At 47.5% G+C, this 20,646-nt stretch overlaps 1 protein-coding gene across 3 annotated transcripts in view; it reads left to right on the top strand.

The window, feature by feature from the left end:
• Positions 1-20,646, top strand: part of NUP214 (nucleoporin 214) — a 369,960-nt gene that overhangs the window by 61,345 nt on the left and 287,969 nt on the right. For all 3 annotated transcript variants that reach the window (XM_078646199.1, XM_078646198.1, XM_078646200.1), the window contains exons 3-7: positions 9,571-9,722; positions 12,023-12,221; positions 12,939-13,009; positions 13,529-13,592; positions 17,375-17,478. In XM_078646199.1, coding sequence (XP_078502325.1) covers positions 9,571-9,722; positions 12,023-12,221; positions 12,939-13,009; positions 13,529-13,592; positions 17,375-17,478 — 590 coding nt within the window. The remainder of the gene's footprint in view (positions 1-9,570; positions 9,723-12,022; positions 12,222-12,938; positions 13,010-13,528; positions 13,593-17,374; positions 17,479-20,646) is intronic.

Genomic DNA, 20,646 nt, shown 5'->3' with positions numbered 1-20,646 from the left:
AGCCTATCCACCACTTAAAATGTACTTGCATGTTTCACTATACTAATTCAACACTAATCCTCTATGGGTCCCAGAGTAGCGTGCTTTGCCGAAAAAGCGCTTTGACGCCTTGTCAGGGGTAATACGCGCTATATAAATGCAATTACAATACAATATATTTACTCCGACGTCTGCAGCAAATTCCAGATTTTTTGTAGTTCTCTAAACTGCCTGAGTGCTCTTAGAAATCTTAGACGGTCCCTGCTTTACAGGGTAATCAAAATAAGCAACTGCTTTTACATGTAGAAACTTTGCCTGTATAATTGTGTGTGAAGAAATTTGATTTCATGTTCATTTACAAGTCTTTTCACACTGCACGTTGGGAGGCAGATGCAAGACTATCACTGGTGCAAGAGCTGTTAGCGCTTAAAGTGTTAGTGGAGGTTCTGTGGGTAGAAAAGGGTATCCTTATTGCTCTGAGGCCAGAGCATCAGCTGTTCATGTGCATTGTACGCTGTTATAAGTATTTAAAAAGCCCAGCGTACGCTCAAGCTTCTTGGCACTAAACAGTGTAACATGCTGTGGTTCATTGTTAATATGCCAAGTCTTTTAAAGATGTCTAAAACAAGACAGACTTTATTCACGATGTAGTGCCTGAGGACTACTGTTCCACTCTGTGGCAGCTGTGACTGAAAATGCACAGTCCTCGAAAGAAGCAGTATTGCCTTTGGGGAACACATCAAGAAGGTGGTCATTGACAGTTCTAATACTCCGAACATGGCAATGTAGGTTACTGTGTTGTGGCTAAAAGTGTCTGCATTCTGGCATAGGCTGCCTTGTGTACAACAGTCATTGCTTTGAAAAGAGTCCTGGGTTTGACAGACAGCCAGTGCAACAAGATCCGTTCATGGGCAGAGGAGGGCATCTTGATGTATTTGTAACTAGGCGAGCTGCAGCATTCTGGAACATCTGGGGCGAATGAGAACCTTTCCTGGAGCATCCAGAAAAATTACTTTAGAGTCGGGGGCGCTAGGTGACGCCAAACCAAGATGGCCGCACTGTTGTGAGGCTCTCGCCTGATTGAGCACCCTACTCATCCTAAAGACCATCCTGACCGGTGAAAACTGCCCGGAAGGCGCACCATAGCGTCCGTGACCTTCCCCCGCACACAGCGGTACCAGGATTGTCGCGCTAGCCCAGCCTTTTGCCGAGATATCTGCCGGCAAACCTGAGGGCGGACTGCTGTGCTGGCTCGTGGTCTGCTGCCCGGCCGGGTCAACCTTCCAGGAAAGACCGCTGCCTTGAGGCCTAAGCGGAGCTGCTCCTCCCGCCACCGGAGTGGAGAGCTGAGGGTCCGCAGTCGCCAGCACCTTCAACCTTGCTGCAAGCAACCCCCGCGGCCCGGTACGGTGAGCTTCGAGGGAGGGGGGAAAGACATGCACAGAGAACACAACTTGCTAGACGAGCAGAATAGCCGTTCATCATGACTTGGTAAACGCTGTCCTCCATGCTGCCGGATTGGGAATATTGACTTGCCTATTCTCGCCCGCTCCCTGCTGCAACTCTGCGAGTGGAGGGGCTCGGCAGTTGGTCGGGAAACACCCCTCGGCCTGCTGTTGATGCCTGTCCCCCCGCTCTGAGACTTTGGGACCCACTGTATCCCGCGGCTCCACTGCCTCTGCTCCGACCTGCCCAGCGACGCACTACGTGCATTCACGACCCCTCGGACTGCCGTGCTGGTTCGGAGTCTGCTGCCCGGCCGGGTCAGCCCACCAGGAAAGGCCGCTGCTTTGAGGCCTGCGCGGCGCTGCTCCTCCCGCCACGGGAGTGGAGATCCGAGGGTCCGCAATCGCCAGCGACTCCGACCTTGCTGCAAGTTACCCCCCGCAGCCTGGCAGCGGTAGGCTTCGAGGTGGGAGGGGAACAAAAAACAAACAAAAAAAAAAGAAGACACGCACAGAGACAACGACTTGCTGGACGGGCTGAATAGCCGTTAATCAGGCCCTGATAGACGCTGCCCCCATACTGCCTGATCGAGACGGCTGCTTGCCTATTCTCACCCGCTCCCTGCTGCAACTCTGCTGGTGGGAGGGCTCGAAGATCAACCGTCAGCCCGTGCTAAGTTGGAAAACACCCCTCCGCCTGCTGGTAATGACTGTTCCCCCACTCTGAGACGCTGGGACCCACAGTATCCCGTTATTACTTGGCGCCAAATCGCCATTTTGTCTGCTGAAGCTTGGTCTGCCAACCCCCTTCATTCGGATCATTTACTTTTCTACTGTTCCGTCCCCCTGGTTGCACTGACTCACTGCGGAGCGGACTACCTACCCACCTGCCTTGACTCTTCCCCCCCAGCCCACGTGGCCGTGGGGCCTGGATCCGGACCGCGGAGGAGGGACCCCAGTCTGGCGGTGCCGGTACAGGTGGTGACCGGGTGCTGACGCTGCCGGGCGCGGATATCTCCGACGCTACTGCGCCCTTTGGTTTTGGAGCCGGACAACCTCCCAAGACTCTCTGGCCTCGGGCCCATGCTGCCCCACGCTCTGGCTACCGCATTCCCTCTAGCACCGCTGCTGCCGAGGGGAGTTATGGGCCACACCGACGCCAGGCAGTCGAAGATCCCCTTCAAGGCCAAGAAAACGCCCAAATCAACGGCTGGTGCGGAGAGGAGTCCCCCATCACCGGAACCTCAGGAGGAGGACTGGAAAACCCTCCTATTAGGCATGAAGCAAAGCCTTACGTCCATCGACTCCAAAATGGACGCAATTAACTCTCGCATTGACAGCGTAGTTGCCAAGCTAGAGCGCCACGACACGCGTATCCAGGAGGCTGAGGACAGAATCTCTTCATTGGAAGACTGGGCCACCTCCAGCTCCAGACAGGCAACCCAGATGGACAGACTCCTCAAAATAATCGCCGATAAAAATGAGGATTTGGAGGCGAGGTCCCGCCGCAACAACGTCCGCGTCGTGGGCCTTGCAGAATCCACAAACACGGGGAAGATGGAGGTCTTCATGGAAAACCTGGTTGTCGAACTTTTTGGTAAGGAGGCCTTCTCCCCACATCTCATCGTCGAGCGCACGCACAGGTCTCTCGCCGCGCGGCTTCCCCCGGGAGCCCAGCCGAGACCGATTATAGCACGTTTCCTTAATTACAGAGACCGTGATGCTGTGCTGTGATGTGCCAGAGAACAGGGCCCAGTAAAGTATGGTAACACCACCCTGTCCTTCTTCCCCGACTTTACCCCGTCGGTCCAAGACGCCAGACGTAAATTTGCTGGAGTCAAAAAGAAACTTCAAACTCTGGAGATCCCTTACGCTATGCTTTACCCCGCCAAACTAAAAGTGTCTCTTCATTGTAAACAACACCTCTTTCAAAACCCTCAGCAAGTGGAGGACTTTCTGAAGCAGCAGAGGAAGGAACAATCCCGGGAAGATCCGGAAAGACAACGCTCCAGATCGCAATCTCCATTGTCCCAACAAGACTGACTCGATCCACGGGTGTGTAATTTACAGTTACTGCGGTCGCTTGCTTCTTGACTTTCTTAGCCGGAGGTCACATTGGGTCGACTGTTGCCTCCGGGCTCCTGAACTACTTCCTACATTGCATCTTGGACTACCATACCCCTTTTGCAGCCAGGGGTTTGCTGTAGGAGACCCAACTGATACTTTCCCCGGTGAGGTACCAGCTCTATTGCTTCTACATGTTGGTCTGATATATACATATGTGCTCGATCACCCACCTCCGTCCCGCACCTTTGGGCGGGTGAAAGTAGGGAGGTGGGAGGCAGGTCTGGTGCCCCTAGTTTGAACCCCCAATGGGTGATCCCCTGCGAGCCTTTCCCCTTCTGAGGGTGGGAGGTGGTATGTTTATGCTCTTCGTTTTGATTTTCTTGGGATGTTGGGGGGGTGCTCTTTCTCGGCTGGTTGGGGATGCCGTAGTGGGTGGGGGAGGATGGGGGCGTCACGCCGGGATATCTGAAGGTCCTGTCACCTGCATTGTATCTGAACTTTCGTACATGACAGGCCGCACTGACTCTCGGCGTGAGGGTTTTTTTTGTTTGGGATTGGTTATGACTTACCCATGCACTGATGCTATAGATGTTGCACTGTCCCGTAGGTTGGGAAGGGTAGATAGGACGAGTTTACGAACCGCTCTGGTCTGTGATCGTAATTCTGAATGTTTGATCTTGTTTGTTGCATATACCTGCCATGTTCTCTTATTGTAGGTTAGATGGAAGACGTGAATGCTAGACTCCCTGCACTTAACTTTCAGCTGGTATCGTGGAATGTTAGAGGGTTGAACGATCCGAGAAAGAAAAGGCAGATACTAGGCTACCTAGACAGACACGGAATCTCCGTTGCCATGTTACAAGAAACACACCTCCTTCCTGGTGGGATCCCCCTCTTCGCTTCGAGATGGGCTTCCTGCAGGGTGTTTGCGTCCTATTCCAACTATTCCAGAGACGTATCTATACTTGTGAAGAAAGGATTGGGATTTACTCCAGAAGGCACGGATGTAGATTCTGGCGGGAGGTACTGCATGGTCTGGGGTACACTGTATACTCATCACATACTCTTCGCCTGTTACTATGGCCCCAACGTTGACGACCCAGAGACACTTCTCACTATGTGGGGTAGGATCCAAGCGCTAGACATCACTCACGTAGTGTTGGGGGAGGCTTTAACACTGCTCTACAACCGGGGATGGATAGATCGCACCCACAACCATTGCATTACACCCATACCCAGCGCACCCTACAGGGCATAGTGGACGACCATCAGCTATTAGATGCTTGGCGGCACCTGAACCCCTCCCTGAAACATGGCACACACTTCTCAGCAGTACACTCCACGTGGGCCAGGTTGGACTACATTTTCCTGACTACTGGCATAGCTCCCTGGATTGTTAAATCCCTACACCTAGCGCGCACTCTATCTGACCATTCTCCGGTCCTCCTTTCGCTGCGCATCCCCCTTGACACCTCCCCATACTTATCCTGGCGATTGAACCCGGCACACCTCACTGACACTGCTTTCAAGGCGGAATTGGAGCAGGACATTACAGACTTCTTTGATCGCAATATTGACTCCGTCTCTAGCATGGCCACGGTCTGGGAGGCATTTAAAGTCACGGTCCGGGGGTGGTGCATATCAAAGGGTGGTGGTGTCCTCAAAGCCCTTAGAGGCTCATTACGACAGCTTGAAACTGAGATCAGGACATTGGAACGGGAGGTGGCTCAAGGCAGACAAGGTCATGCAGCTAGGGCGAGACTTAGAGACAAAATTGATGAATACACCGTCGAAGCGTGAGGGAATGCAAATTTCTGGGGAAACCATACACTGCGCGCATATACGGTGAGGGTGACAGGCCGGGCAGAGCGCTCGTTTCGGCTGTGCGGCCACTTAGGCACCACAACTATGTTACCACCTTGATGGACGATGATGACGTTCCGCATAGAGATCTCCCCAGCCAACTCGGTGTCCTCACCAACCACTACAAAACACTGTACTCCTCCCACCGACGAGAGGAACTTGATCTGGGTTCCTATCTCGCAGACACAGCCATAGCCTGGTTGGGCCCGACCCAACAAAAATTTCTCCACCATAAGCTAGAGCTGGATGAAATTAAGGACGCCATTATGGGTATGAAATCGGGCAAAGCCCCTGGCTCGGACGGCCTACCTATAGATTTTTATAAGACTTACATCCACGTTTTAGCTCCCATTCTGCAACGAGTCTACTACACCGCCTTCGAGGAGGGCACGTTGCCGTTTAGCATGAGAGGCCCTTATCACCTCCCTACTGAAACCAGGCAAACCCCCTGAGCGTTGCGATTCGTATAGACCCCTCTCCCTGCTAAATACGGATGTTAAAATATTAGCTAAGGTTTTGGCTTCTCGCCTCAACCTCCTTATGGAACGATTGGTCCTCCCGGACCAGGCAGGCTTTGTCCCGAATCGGGCTACCTCTCATAATTTACGCACTCTGCAGGCAATCTTGCAGGACATCACTCCCAGGTGCGAAGCCGCGGTAGTTTTCCTTGATGCTACCAAAGCTTTTGACTCCCTGGAATGGGATTACCTGTTTTCATTGCTGCAACGCATGGGAACACCCTACAGTTTTATAGACTGGATTAAACTTCTTTATAATAAGCCACAGGCGGCGGTCCTACTGAATGGGTCTAGGTCCGACAACTTTGAGATACAGAGGGGTACCCAGCAAGGCTGCCCTTTATCCCCAGTCCTCTTTGCGATTGCTATCGAACCCCTCGCCGCCAAACTCCGACAACACCACAACCAGCGCTCTTTGAATTACCCTGAAATGCAAATACTCGTCTCGCTATATGCGGACGACATGACCTTATATGTCCATAAGCCGAAGGAAAATCTGAACCCTCTCCTGCGGGAGGTTACTAAATTCGGAGCCATTGCTGGGGTGCAAATCAACTGGTCAAAGTCAGCCTTATTTCCCCTTACGGACAAAACTAAGCAGTTCCCTCTCGATTACCCACTGGTGTGGGAGGGGGACGAGGTTAAATACCTGGGCATTACCATCACCAGAAACCGTGAGACCCTTATCAGGGCGAATTATGTCACTGTCCTGGACAAACTAACGGACACTGTCACTAAGTGGATTCATCTCCCACTCTCCATGGCTGGGCGTATCTCCCTGATCAAAATGGTTGTACTCCCTAAACTATTGTATCTGTTCACGAACATACCTTACAGCCCTGGGTCACATTTTTTCCGCTCCCTGGATTCCCAGCTGTCCAAGTTGATTTGGGGAGGCAAACAGGCCAGATTAGGGCTAACGACGCTAATGCTGCCCTACCACCAAGGTGGGTTCGATGTCCCTAACTTCCGCCTCTACTTTGACTGTGCACAGGCCCACTTCGCGGCTTACTGGCTCCAACCTCCGCCCTTTATGGCACACCTTGCCGTGGAAGATGGTTATATGAGGCCTGCTAAGCCATCGGGATATCTTTACACGGAATCCCGAGTGACTGATCGAGATCCCTCCACCGTTGACTGTACGGTGCAAGCCTGGCGCAGGATCGCGAATCGGGTGGACGTTGCCCTTCTCTACTCCCCACTTATGACCCTCGCGCACGACCCTAGACTGAGTGTCTCCTGCGAGGAACTAGGCCGCAAAATGCTTACTAGATTGGCACTTCATACGTGGGGGGACCTGTACGTGCAGGGGAAATTTCGCTCATCTGCCCAATTCTTTGGGGATCAAGTTCCCTCGACCATGGACACATTTCTCTACACACGATTGCGGCACAGCGTTAAGGCAGTCACTCCCGACTTCCCGAACAAGCCGGAAATCATGGCGCCTTTACATGCACTACTCCAGGCTACAGCTCCGAAACATGTCGTCTCCATGCTATATAAGTATGCGTACTCTGCCACAACACCTCCTGCCCTTCGAGCGCGCTCAGACTGAGATGGGGACCTGGATGCCCCACTCACTGATGACCAGTGGGAATTGAGCTGCTCCCACACTAACTCAGTGACAGGTAATGCCCGCCTCAGACTACTGCATTTTAAATTTCTGCATCGCCTTTACCACACTCCTGCCAAACTACACAGTTTTGGCTTACGTGATAATGATCGTTGCCTCCGCTGCAACCGCCCAGGTGCCCACTTTATGCATCTAGCGTGGACTTGCTTTTCAGTCGCTTCCTACTGGGTGGAGGTGTTTGAAGCCATGTCGGACATAATGGAGATTGCAATCTCACCCTGTCCGAGAATTGCCTTGCTGGGACTCTCCCCCCCTGGGCTCAAGACCAATCGGAAATTGTTTGCATTGGGGTTCCTCTTAGCGAAACGACAAGTTGCCTGTAGATGGGGTCGGGGTCGCGCTCCCAAGTTTAAGGCTTGGTTAACTTCTATGTCCACCTGGCAGGACCAATTACATAATTATGCAGATCTTTTACCACACAAGTCGCGTCCTAAAGATCTCTGGGGCCCGTTCGCGGCATACTTACTCAGACACCAGTCCATAGATGATCCAGACTCGACCCCGCGCGCGTTACCTGACCACGTAACGGCTGCTGCCGCACCACAAGAAACACCTGACACCGGGTCGTGAACCACTGCTCGCCCTACCCCCATCTCCGAGCACTCATTCCCTCTCTTCAACACCCAGCGCATTAGCTGCACTCTTGCACCGGCGGTTGATCCTTGGCATGACTACCTTACATAACATAGGATAGCTACACTCTGTTACACCTGCACTGACCCTCATCGGCGAGATCCGCCGATTCCTTTATATCACCCCCCCGCTCGTCAACCACTACCCACTAGCCAGTTGGCTGATATGTGACACTTCACATTTGCCATTTTCACAGGCCAGATCGCAGACCACACTCGACTCTTCCCCCTCCATCATCTTCATACCTTCATCCAGCGACAGTGGGCACACACCTACATTATATTGAATACATGCAAGGAATGCAGCACATGAGCACTCTGCGCTGACTGGTCCTCTTTACCACATACTGCGTATGGTGGGACTACTGGAGGTTGGGAAGTCTACTCCGATCCCTAATTTGTTCTTCAAGGTTTAAGATTTACCGTAAAATGAGACCTCACGCGTTCACTGTTTACTCTCTCTATATTAATGGAATAACAGATACCGAACTTCCTACCAGTTTATGATGTACCACCACGCGGCCGGCCCTGATGGGTTGTAGGCGACATGCTGTGTTACCTAGGATCCCCTCTGATAGGATGTTGCTGCTGGGATATGATACTCATTGCTAGCGCTGCCGGCCTGTTTTGAATCAGGTTGTAGGCACACAAGCTGTGTAACCCTCCTTTTATCACAATAAAGGTCTTATTAAAAAAAAATTAAAAAAATTACTTTAGAGTCGTCCAAACTAGACTGAACCGACACATTCATCACTGGGATATGAATATTTGATTAAATGTAAGGCTAAATCTTTTCTAGCACTGTAGAAAATGGATTTATCCGACTTTAGACACACAAGGATCTAAAGATAAAGAATCGTCTCGATGGATGCATAGATTACAGATCTTCAGAGCAGGTGAGGTAAGGGTGCATAATTTACAGCCACAAAGAGGGAACCCAACTTGAGGAGGAAGGAAGGACCAATACGATCTTAAGTTTTGCAGGATTAAGATGCAAAAAAGTTAGTTGGCAGCCACCAGTGCACAGTTGTCAAGACAAAAATCAACTTCTGCTCTTGTAATGAGAGATTCTGCAAAGGAGGAACAGCTCTCATCGGTTATGGTTGAGATGTATATTTCAATAAAGTTTTAATTTTTAACCAGCTTTTCTCTTTTTTTTTTGTACCAATTATGTTAATTTATCTTCAAGCTTCTACCAGTGTATTTTCAGGACCAGAGACACAAATACAGTGCTCATTAAATGTGCCCAATTTGGATGTGTGACTATCCAAGGTTACAGGCAAATGTTTTGAGTTTAGGATCATGGCAACTGATCTCTTTAAGCACAAAGTTATACCGTGTTCCTGTAAATTACTTTTTCTGGTTACAGTGACCAATGGAATCACCCCCTGTTCATGGAGCTGTAAATTCTCTCTCCAATCCTCTCTTTATAGCGGCCGCCCCTCCTGGCACGTTGATCCCCATGAAGTTTCCAGTGCATCACCTGGCACTTAGCTCCGACAACTTAACACTGTCTGTGTGCATGACGTCCGTCGAGTATGGCTCCTTCATCTCCTTCTTCGATGTCCGCACCTTCGTCAATGAGGTAAAGTCATTATAACTGCGAGTTTCTCGAGCTGAGCGAGTAGCGATTCTTTATACTGCCTTTAGGCACTTAGTTATTGTCAAATTCTTTCCTTCTCTCTGCCAAAATAATTATTTGCATCACTTTTTTTGTTTGTATTTTTAAAAATGAAAGTGCCATGCATCTCAAATGTACTTCTATCGGCTGCAGTTTAAATTTTACAGGTTATGGCATCAGTGGCCATCGTAGTGTGATGCATGTACCTGTTGCAGTTCTGTGGACAGATGTAAATTCCCACTCATCATTCCATCAGTTTATGTGCTTGCTTTTTGTTTTGTCCCATCCAGTAAGATCCTCTAGGTAGTCGGTGTTCACTAACGCCTATTTGTCTTATATGTTTTATTTAGCAGAGCTACGATGAGGAAGTGTTGGAGATCGGGACAGTGCTAGGCTTAAGCTTTAGATGGTGGGAGTTGTGGTAGAGGAAAATATAGGTGTGCATACTCATGAGGGGCAGGGAGTTTGCTGAGATCCAGGGTCAGCTGAACTGGCTGAAAGTGTCCTGGAGACAAGGGTAAGCACATATTCGACTCTGAAAGGTATGTCAACCCTTTGGGAGCCAGTGGGGTTCATTCAGTGAGAGTCCAAAGGAATGTGTGAAAATTGAGAAGCATCTGCAGAGTTCTGACTGTGAGTAGTCTGCAGAAGGTGATGCCTGAGATTTTAAGGTAGTTCGGCATAGTAAATAGTAAGCAGGTACAAGTGGTTACTGCTGGAGAAACAATCATTAGAAGAGGCTGAAAGTACTAAAATCCTTTAAAGGAACAGAAGCATTTTCTCTACTGAAAATGTGCTGTTGCCGTTGCACAGCCCTAGTGGTAGCACTTAGCTGAGCTAGCGGCAGGTCTTTTATTTCCACCAATGGGTGTTTGTTTAGTAAGACAGATAACTGTGTTCTTGTCCACAGTGCTGTAAGATATTTTAAGAAAATACTGTCCACAAGTACAATGGGGCACATGCATCAAAGTAGGCTTTTGCGAGTACTTAATTGCGATTATTAAGGAATTGCAATTAAGGACTCTCAAAAGCCTATGCATGTAGGAATCGCTAAAAAAATTGCGATTTCTAAACATTCCCTAATTGTAATTCGCAATTAAGGAATGGCTTTTCATTCATTCCTCTGAGCCTACAGGCCCATAGGAATGAATGGGAAGTTGCATGCGCAATAGGTACTCGCAAATTGTGCATGCAATTTCAAGGGTGCAAAGGTGTCAAAATGACACCCTGTTGCACCCCTGAAATTGTGATGTGCACCCATGTTGTGCACACACACATGCCCGAAGGGCTTGTGTGTGTTTAACCTGAAACCTTAAAAATGCACTTTAGTGCATTTTTTAAGGGTTTTTGCAAAATACAGACCAGAGTAATTTCTCTGTATTTTGCCACCTTAAATAGCGAATTCGCTATTTCTAAGGGGTACATGCATTGCATTTAAGGAATCGCAAATTGCGATTCCTTAAATGCAATCGCAAAAAATTCAAGGTGCCTTACACCTTGATGCATCGTAAAAGCCCAGTTTGCGGGCGCAAACGGCCGATTTTTACGAATCGCACCGCTTGCGCTGGCAAAAAACCGTTGATGCATGTGCCTGAATGTTTCTATTCTAGTGTGGAAGAAGCTTCTAATGGCAGCCACTGCACTCCACTTGCTCGCTCCCACCCCATGTCCCCTATAGCCGTTTTCTGCAATCAGTAGCATTCCCTATCATGGAGCTGTACCTCAAAGGGCTGTAAAGCTATCATTTGATGCGAGCAGGAGTCTGTGAACCACTGGGGGCTTTGAGACCAGACCTTCCCCCCCCCCCCCCCTCTTCTTAGAATCAGGGTGTCCACTATGGGTGCTAGAAGACCAAATCCGTGTTGCATGTTAAAGGTGTTCATATATTAAACATTTATCAGCAATGAATTTAAATGGAACTCATGTACTTAGTCTGTGATTTTTTTCGGACTCTGGATCGGTCTCTACTTTGGACTCTCCTGCATTAGATCCTGAAAGTGAGCTGTCGCCCTTGTCCCCTGTTGGTCTGATTCCTTACCTGCTGTCTGGCATCTCTGTTCTTTTCAAAATGTCCAACTTAAATTTTCCTTTTGTAAAAGCATGTGTACACCATTTTATAAATTCCCAGATTTGAACTGACTCGTGCAAATGGCATTGCACCTAGATTTGGAACAGTCCATCGAGTGCATATTACTAATAAAAATAGAAATAAAATGTTCTTTCGTGCATTGGATATTGATCTGCACTATTTTTCTACGCTGTAGGCTCGACAGCCAAAGCGCCCTTTCACGTACTACAAGCTGGCAAAAGAAGCAAGCTGCATGGTGTCCGACCTCAAGTGGAACCCTGCCGTTCCTTCCATGGTGGCTGTATGTCTGAGCGATGGCAGTATATCTGTCCTGCAGGTCACCGACTCGGCTAAAGTCTTTGCTTCTCTGCCACCTTCTGTGGCAGTCACATCAGGTGAGAAATTCATTTCTGGTTTTCACCAAAAGGTTTGAGCTTGTTGTGTGTCCCCCATGGCTCTTCGTAGGCTGTGCCTCAAATGAAACATACTCAAACATATATAATGGGCAGTCACCGTCTGAGTAAGTTAGTGCCTCTTACTGAACATGACTGAGTGTTGAGTGGCTGGGGATTTACTTACCCATTTCAGGTGCTTGGGTAATTGTCAGGAAGTCCTTTGTTGTGAGCTGCAGTTCTGTTCTATTGCTTCTTGGCTCCATCTTGGGCCTGCAGTATTGAATGTTAACCCTTTCCGAGCAGAGAAATCCTGTCATAACATTACAATTTATTGGAGAGTCGAACTGAACATTCCTCTCGAAGAAGAATGACACTGTTAATTCTGTGACAAATTGGGGCCAATTAGTGGATAGTACGCCTCTGATTGATGTTTTCTGTCACTACGTCATATGTTGATGTTTACAAACAAATTAATAATGCAGCATTACATTTACACCTCCAACTCTAAACGCCTGACCTGAAGTGCACCACTGCACGACTCCTGCAGAGAAACTCCATGCAGCTGCTTGTATCCGTTTCTGTCCTACACTGTTATTTAACACTTTGTAGAGTTACACTACTAAACACCAGAGTCCGCTGCACTGCTGATGGTGTGGCCTGTAGTGATGACTGAGTCCTAATTTAACAGTTTAGTTTTATTTATGTATTGATTTGCAGTTTGTTGGAGTCCCAAAGGGAAGCAGCTGGCTGTTGGGAAGCAGAACGGTACAGTGGTGCAGTACCTACCGGTAAGCTGATGGTGATAAACTCGTGGGAATATCAAACTGTCCGCAAACGTCTTTGGGTTATACTAACTGACTGTGATTCAATGACCGAGTCCGAACCTGTGGTGGTGCAGATTAGCTGACAATCGTGTATGTCCATGATTTAGCAAATTTGCCTGTAATTCTGGGCTATATATTGGCTGAGTGCTTCGCCTATTGGCAAGCTGGGAGTGCGGTAAATCCTAAAACATTCGTAGAGCACCTGTCTTTGTCCTTAAAGTTTAACATATCTTGACAAGAAACTGCTTCAGAAGTGGTTTACGGCTGCACCATTTTTCTCTTTTCGGGAGGAAATTCTCAGACTCCAAGTTCTTTGAACAAAAATAGCCGAAACGATGGATTGGCTCCATCAGCACTGTGCGTGTGATGACCTAGAATCGCCTCTCGTTTCTGATATAGCGTGTTTGGGAGTTTGCTCTGGAGACCTCAAAGTGAACGGCCATCTGAATGTTCTAATTCAATCCTCTTGCTTCTCTTTTCTAGAACCTGCAGGAGAAGAAAGTTATTCCATGCCCACCTTTTTATGACTCGGAAAATTCAGTCAAAGGTACAGCCTGTTATTTGCAACGAGTCTATTACTTCTTCCAATTTCAGCTTACTTTATTGTGCCTTCTCAACTAGTGAAACAGTTGTTTGATAGATGGATCTATTGTGTATCATTTTTTTCAGGACTGTAAGGTGTGGTGTGCGCACCATAATTGAATATCTTTTGTAAAACATAGTTGTTTGTTGTTGCACTAGACATGCTTCGGGACTCTTGGGTTGTTGTGAAAGCTAAAATTTGCTGAATAGAAATGCTTCAATCAGTCTTAATAACCAACAATTCCTCCAGGAAGCATTCCATGCTATCAGTTTTAAAGGTATCTGTGCTACTGCAGTCAGGGACAAATCTATGGAAAACCATCATACCATGGCACACAAAGAGACAGTCAAAGCTCCTCGAAATGGGAACACAGGTAACCGCAAATATGTTTTCGCCCCATTTGGCCTCATCCATGAAGTGTAGATTGAGTCTAACATGGCAAGATTCAAACCAAGGTGTGAGATAACCTGCCAGCAAGCAGACTCGTATGGAGTAAATAGCAAAAAAGAGCACTGGATAAAATCTTTCAAATTCCTTACAAATACAGTGAATTTTGCTGCCTTGCATTCCCTCCACAGTTTTTGTTTTTAAACCGGTCTTTATCATCATGTAAAAGATCACCTCTATATCATTGATGGGCCTTCTCCAACCAGCCAGATTGCTCTGCCATGCCCCTGCTGAACAAGAACACGTGAGGCCCTAAACATGCTTTGACCTTATTTAGTCTGGTATTTTAGATGCAGCTGGAGTCCCAGTGACACAATCATTTCTGACCCACATCTTGATCCAACCCTACAAATGTTGTGTGCTTTGCAGTTTAATGGATGCTTGGTAATAATTTCTGGCAACTACAAGAAGTGAGGCGCTGGAAACCCAGAAAAAGAGTTCCAGTCTATAGCTCATAGGACGTACCTCCTTCATTGTGCACTGTTCACTGTTCCCTTCTCATATACTCAAATAATACAATATTACTGGTTTTGTGCAAGATTTCTCGTTTTACAAGAACTCTTTATGTTGGTCTTGTGGCAAACTTCTATCTTTGAGATCAAACACAAGACGTTGGTGTGCGAAAGTACTCCTTTATGACATGGTCACCCCCACTTTTTTCCTGGTACATGATGTGATTTCAACTGGAAGTGCACTGGGTTCCTGCTAACCAGGTCTCTAGTGCCAGATCTTTTTCCCAAAACTATACAGTTGTCCCCCCAATTGGCAATACCTTTAGCACCCCCTGTAAGTCCCCAGTAAATGGTACCCCTGGGACCTAGAGCCTGAGGCACTAAAGCGGGTCACTAAGTCCAGCAGCACAAATTGTGCCACCCTAAGGGACCCATCACCAAGCACATGCAAGCCTACCATTGCAGGAAGCATATCTTTGTGCAGACAAAAAGTGAAAACTTGACATGTCGCACATTCCTGTGTTCCATGTCCCCTAGCACTGCATGTAAGATTTCTAAGTCCCCCCTACAGCAGGCCTAGCAGCCCTAAGGCAGGCTGCTGAATATTACATGTGAGGGCATACCTGCATGAGCAGATATGCCTCTGCGCTGGTCAGTCCTATTACTGCAATACACGTGACCAGGAAAGCTTTTTAAAGACGTGCTGGACACGGGGGGAAAACAACTTCCACAGCTACAAGATTGCTTCACTGAAGATAGGGATGTTTAGTATCGAGCATCTTCTATTGGTAAACCCACTCTGATGCTAATGCTGGATTTACCAATACTTGCACCCAGAGGGCACTTTAGAGGTGCCCCCTGAAAACCTACCAGCCTCTGGTGTGCTTGATGACTGGTTTCTGCCACCGAGATGCTGTTCTGACCTCCTAGGGGTGAGAGCCTCTGCTCTCAGGAGACCCAGAACAAAAGTATGTCTGGGAAGAGGGTATCACACCCCTTTCCACTGGATACCTGCTGATTAACCTTCCTAGGCTGGCAACCTTCAAAGAGCTCCTGCCTTTGAAATGCAAATCTGGCTCCCCTCACAGGAGAGGAAGCCAAGCCCCTTTGTCCAGAGCTCCCTTGTCTGGTGGGAAAATTAGCTAGTCAGGTAGGCGTGCCACCCAAAGGCTAGCAGCACTCCTTAGGTGGGCTAAACTGAGATGGTCACTTTTCAGAAGTAGCCATATTTGTGGTGGCACACTTAGGAACTGTGGGACAGGGTTATGCCCATTTGCCACAGAAAGTGGTTCTATATGGGGCATAGTGAACCCAAGGGGTCTGTAGCCCTTGGGTTCAGACCCGATTGGCTACTACCCTACCCTCCCCTAATGCCCCTAAATTGAGTATTTAGGGGAGCCCCTGGCACCTGAAGAGCAGATCCTGACGACCTACGAAAAAGGACACTGAAGAGCCGCAAAAGCAGAAAACTGAACTGAACAACTGACTTGGCCCCAGCCCTGTCGGCCTGTCTGCTGTTCCTTGTCAAAGCTGCGCCAAAGACATCTCGTCAGGACTGCCTTCAGTAAAGAACCAAGGCCTCCCCTGGAATCGCAGAACTGTTCCCTGCATCCTGCAGAGACTTCAAAGAAAGGACTCTGAGGACTCCGGAAGCACCAAAACCTGAAGCCACCACTGCACCTGTCCTTCCAAGCCCGAGGTGAAGTGGGCCAACTGTGTCATCAAGGTCCCCCAAAGCCGTCATGGTTTTACCCCTCGTGGACACTCCGATGTCACCTGCAGGCTCTGCACACGCAGGCCCCCACTACCATGACTGTTCCCAGTAAGAAAACCCAGTGCCAAAATACACCTCTGCACCATTTGCCCCTGGAGAAAAGGACCAAAGGTGTCACTACGTCCCCGAGCATCGTGAGACCCAAGTCCCCCCGCCCCCCTGACTCGGCACTCCACTGAGAGACGCCTGGCTCAATGTTTCCCGAACTGGTGGGTCGCAAAAGTCCAAGCAATAAGTAAAGAAGCTGTTAAATACTGTATTTATCTGGTCAAATTGGCAGCATTGCAAAGACTGACGTTAAATGTCAGCCTGTGTCTTCTCAGAAATTGCTGCTTATTTTCTTAACAAGAGGATTGATGTTTAGAAACTGCTCACACTTTGCATTCAGAGAAAGAAAAGTAAATTGCATTATGTGACAGTCTTGCTGCACCATAGGGAGAGTGAAAGGAAAGGATGTACATTTCTTTGTAACACAACAACATGTAAATACCTGTAAAATTTGAACTGTACACGTTCAGAAGTTAGGAAGGCAAAAATGAAGATTTGCAGGGGGGAATACTGCAGTGTGAGGGGGAAAAAGATGTTAATAGGATCAAAACAAATCAAGACACTTTACTTGGTGATGCAAAAATGATAAATATTCAGTGAAACCAGATGTTCACGCATTGTAAGTTGTGTGCAATATAGTTTTATCAGTAAAACTGTCTGTGCAAATGTTGTGGCTATTTCAACGGAAAATATGTTGACTGTAAGTGACCGCGTTCTAGCTCGCTCCCTGTTACTTTTGCGCCAGGCAAGTGGTGCTTGGAGCATGTTCTATAATTACACTGCAGCGTCTTTGCCATAATGTTAGTTGTGCTTGGTTGCAAGTGATAATGTCAGTAATTAGTGCTTAACCGCTTTGTGTAATTACAGTGATCTGCTTAATGTGCCGAGAGATGTAATTGTGGGACCCTGTTATCTCTGGGAAGGGAGCTTGTAGAAATGAATGCTCTGCCGCCACATGGCAGTGCGGCTGCATCTTTGTGTGCGCGCGACCTGTGCTAATTCCAACATGCCCGTCTCTCTTCCAGTCCTTGATGTGCTGTGGATTGGCACCTACGTCTTCTCTGTGGTGTATGCCGCTGCCGATGGCTCTTTGGAGACTTCTCCTCAGCTGGTGATGGTTGTACTACCGGTATGTGTGGAGTTTGCAGATTCATCCTAACATGCACCTTATTTTTGTATTCCAGCCACCCTTGCCCTATCATCCCCACTCCTAATCAGAATCTGTCATGTGCAGTTCCTGCTTTTTACCCACCGATTCAGCAGGCGTGCACCACTGGTTGATTTCATGTTCGCTGACAGTATTTTTTTTAAAACGTTTTTAATTTTTTTCATTTATAAACCAAATAACCAGTAACATGTCGGGAAACATTTGCAGCTTTTGGTGTGTATAGTAGTACATTCCCAACATACTGACCTTTTTATTTGCTACTGTTCCGCAAATTACTGTCCCTATACCCAATATTTACTCCAAAGGATGCTAACCGTATTTGGCCTTCTTGGCACTTTAAGAATTTCATGGATGGATAACCTGTCAATACAGAAACTGAACTTGCTGTTGCACCAGTGCAAGAGGGCAAGGGTGTTTGGTATCGAGAGTCATCTGAAGGTGCACAGTGAGTGCGGGTGACCATGAATCTGATGAGGTAGAATCCAACAGTATAAATATATTGGGTTATTTTCGATCTTTAAGCAAGTTTTTACAATCACTAATTCTAAATTGTTGGTGTTGTGCTGATATAGGGCCATACTTTGGGCCTATCCCCTTGAAATAAGTAGATTGTGATCAGCTCAAAATTTCCACTATGATGTGTTTGAGCTCTGAATGAGCATTCGCCAAGGACCGGGTTGTTTTTCTGAGGGAAAATGCAAGTAAAATATGGTTGGTTCTAAATAAAATGTATGGGTGTAATTAGCTGTGCAATAAAAACTAAGGAAACAAAAAATGGAAATAACCTGAAACCATTTGTCCTCATTTGGGAATTTTGTATATTTTTTATGGGTGTTTTGGGGAGTGGGGGGGGGGGGTGCTATGTCAAAACCTATTACATGTCCATGGACTTTTGTATACCTTACGTTTGTACACTCTTCTATGTATTCAGAGGGTGTTCTGCCGCCACACAGTTTTTGTAAGGAATAGTTTCCAACACCTTCCCTACTATCCACAGGGACTGGAGTTGGGATAGTAAATTAAACTATTCACTATCCAGCGCCCCACAACGCAAGTCGTTGTAACGACTTGCGTTGTAAAACTTGCGTCGTAAAGGCATGCGTTGTAATAGCATGCGTTGTAACGTCATACATCCGATTTATCATTTCGTTTTTGACAGTCCTTTCCTTTCAAAGACTCTAAAAGGGAAACTCTCTAGTGAAGGGCCAGAATATTTCTGCAAGTGACGGTTTTTCAGTATTAGTACCCTTCTGTGATGATCTCTCCTACATAGCCACATGGACGAGAGGTTCAGATTGCTGTGCCCGTGCCCTGTGATGCTGTCCTACCTTACCCTCCACTGTGGCTGATGCTCCGAACTAGTAACTGTTGGCTCAGACAGCCGGCAACTATTGAAAGGTGGTAGCCAAGCAGATGAGGTATCCAGATGGGAGCTGCTACCAGCAGAGGAAGCCAATGGAGTGCATGAGATGAAAGAAGGGAAAGAGGAGATAACGGGAGAGTGAGAAATAGTGGAAACAAGCAGGATAGAGTGAGGAATAGTAGCAGGGTGAGCCTCTGAGAAGTGTAAGGGATGATGTTGTAGAAAGACAGGCGAGCCAGATCAAGTTGTGGAAGGAATTCATGAAAGCAGGAGAGAAATGGAATGCCGATCCAACCTATTTCACGGTCTGTAACAATAGAATACAAACAGTTTACTCTCTAAAGTTGAACAGTACCTTCTGTGTGTGCTAGAGAAATTAATGTGAAGTTTGCCAAGTGTTTTTTTATTTTTGTTTTAATTGGCATGACCCTCTGAGGTTTCTTTCTGGTAGCTTCATAGCACTGGACAAAATGGGTTTTAGAAACATCTTACTTCAATTTGGAATCTGAAAGCATGTGCCAAACTTGGTAGGCCATGATCTTAAATTAATTAGCAATAGAAAACCTACATGAGCCCTTCCAACTCCCTCGACAAACCTTGCACCCCCCACCTCCCCCTCCCTCCAAACAATGCCTGTCGTCCGGCCCATGTCGTGCTCCACGGAAGTTATGGATGGTGAGAATCCTTTCCCACTACTTCTGAATTATTCATGAGAATTTATCAAAACATGCAAGACACTTTTATTGTGCTTACAGGTGCCTTGTTACGTTTCTGCACAGTACTTACTTGCAATATGATAATATCTGGGTCTGGAGCTTTACATTATTTGTTGTTTAAAATTAGTGTAAAACTATCTGAAGGGTTTACTGACTTTTTGCTATTCAGTGTTTCTGAGATTGGTTGCTGTAAATGGATATTGTAAAGTTTTTGTAAAATGTGCAAAGAGAAGCAGCATGTTTAATCTTTCACAAAAAAATCAGTTGCCCAAAAGCTGCCTCCTCATCTAAGAGGCTAAGTTCTGACTGGTTGTGCAGTTAGTTTCCCCTCCAGCTTACTTGCAGGTGTTAGGTACAGGTGGACAGAGCGAGGATAGGTGTGAGAAAGTGCCTCTTTTCACATGTTTAGCCACCCACTTTTTGCCTGGAAATTTATGTGGTTTTGATTGTTGTGCATAAAGTCCTTGCCAACGAGGTCCTCTGTGCCAGTGCTTTTTCCCTACAACTGATCTACAATTGGCCCTTCAGGCCCCCTGTAAATTCCTAGTAAATGGTACCTGGGTACCTATGACATTGGGACTGAATAGGGACCCCTAGGGGGCCCTCACCTTGGCCATGCAGACTGCCACTGCAGCATACATGCCATGGTGCAGGCAAAACAACAAAGTCGACATTCCACACTGCCTTTGTGCCATGCCAACTAACACTGCCTAAGGTATAGGTAAGTCAGCCCTCTAACCGGCCTTACAGCCCTACGGCAGGGTGCGCTATATCACAAGTATGGGCACATCTGTATGAGCAGATATGCCTCTACAATAGGTCTGATCTTAGATATTATAAGGGCCAATGAAGCTATTGGGAATACATGGGCTGAAAACTCGACAACTCAAGTTCTACAGCACCATGGTGCCCCCAGAAAACCTACCAACCTTGGTGTGGTCACAGACTGGCGCTAGGATGCCTGCTACATCCAGACATGTTTTAGGACCCCTAGGCAAGAGCCCCAGCTGTCTGTAACTAGAAATAAAGCATATCCTGGGCAGAGATGTC

This window comes from Lissotriton helveticus, chromosome 5_1 (assembly GCF_964261635.1).
Source record: "Lissotriton helveticus chromosome 5_1, aLisHel1.1, whole genome shotgun sequence".
NCBI classification, from domain to species: domain Eukaryota; kingdom Metazoa; phylum Chordata; class Amphibia; order Caudata; family Salamandridae; genus Lissotriton; species Lissotriton helveticus.
This window is presented reverse-complemented; position numbering and strand designations above follow the sequence as displayed.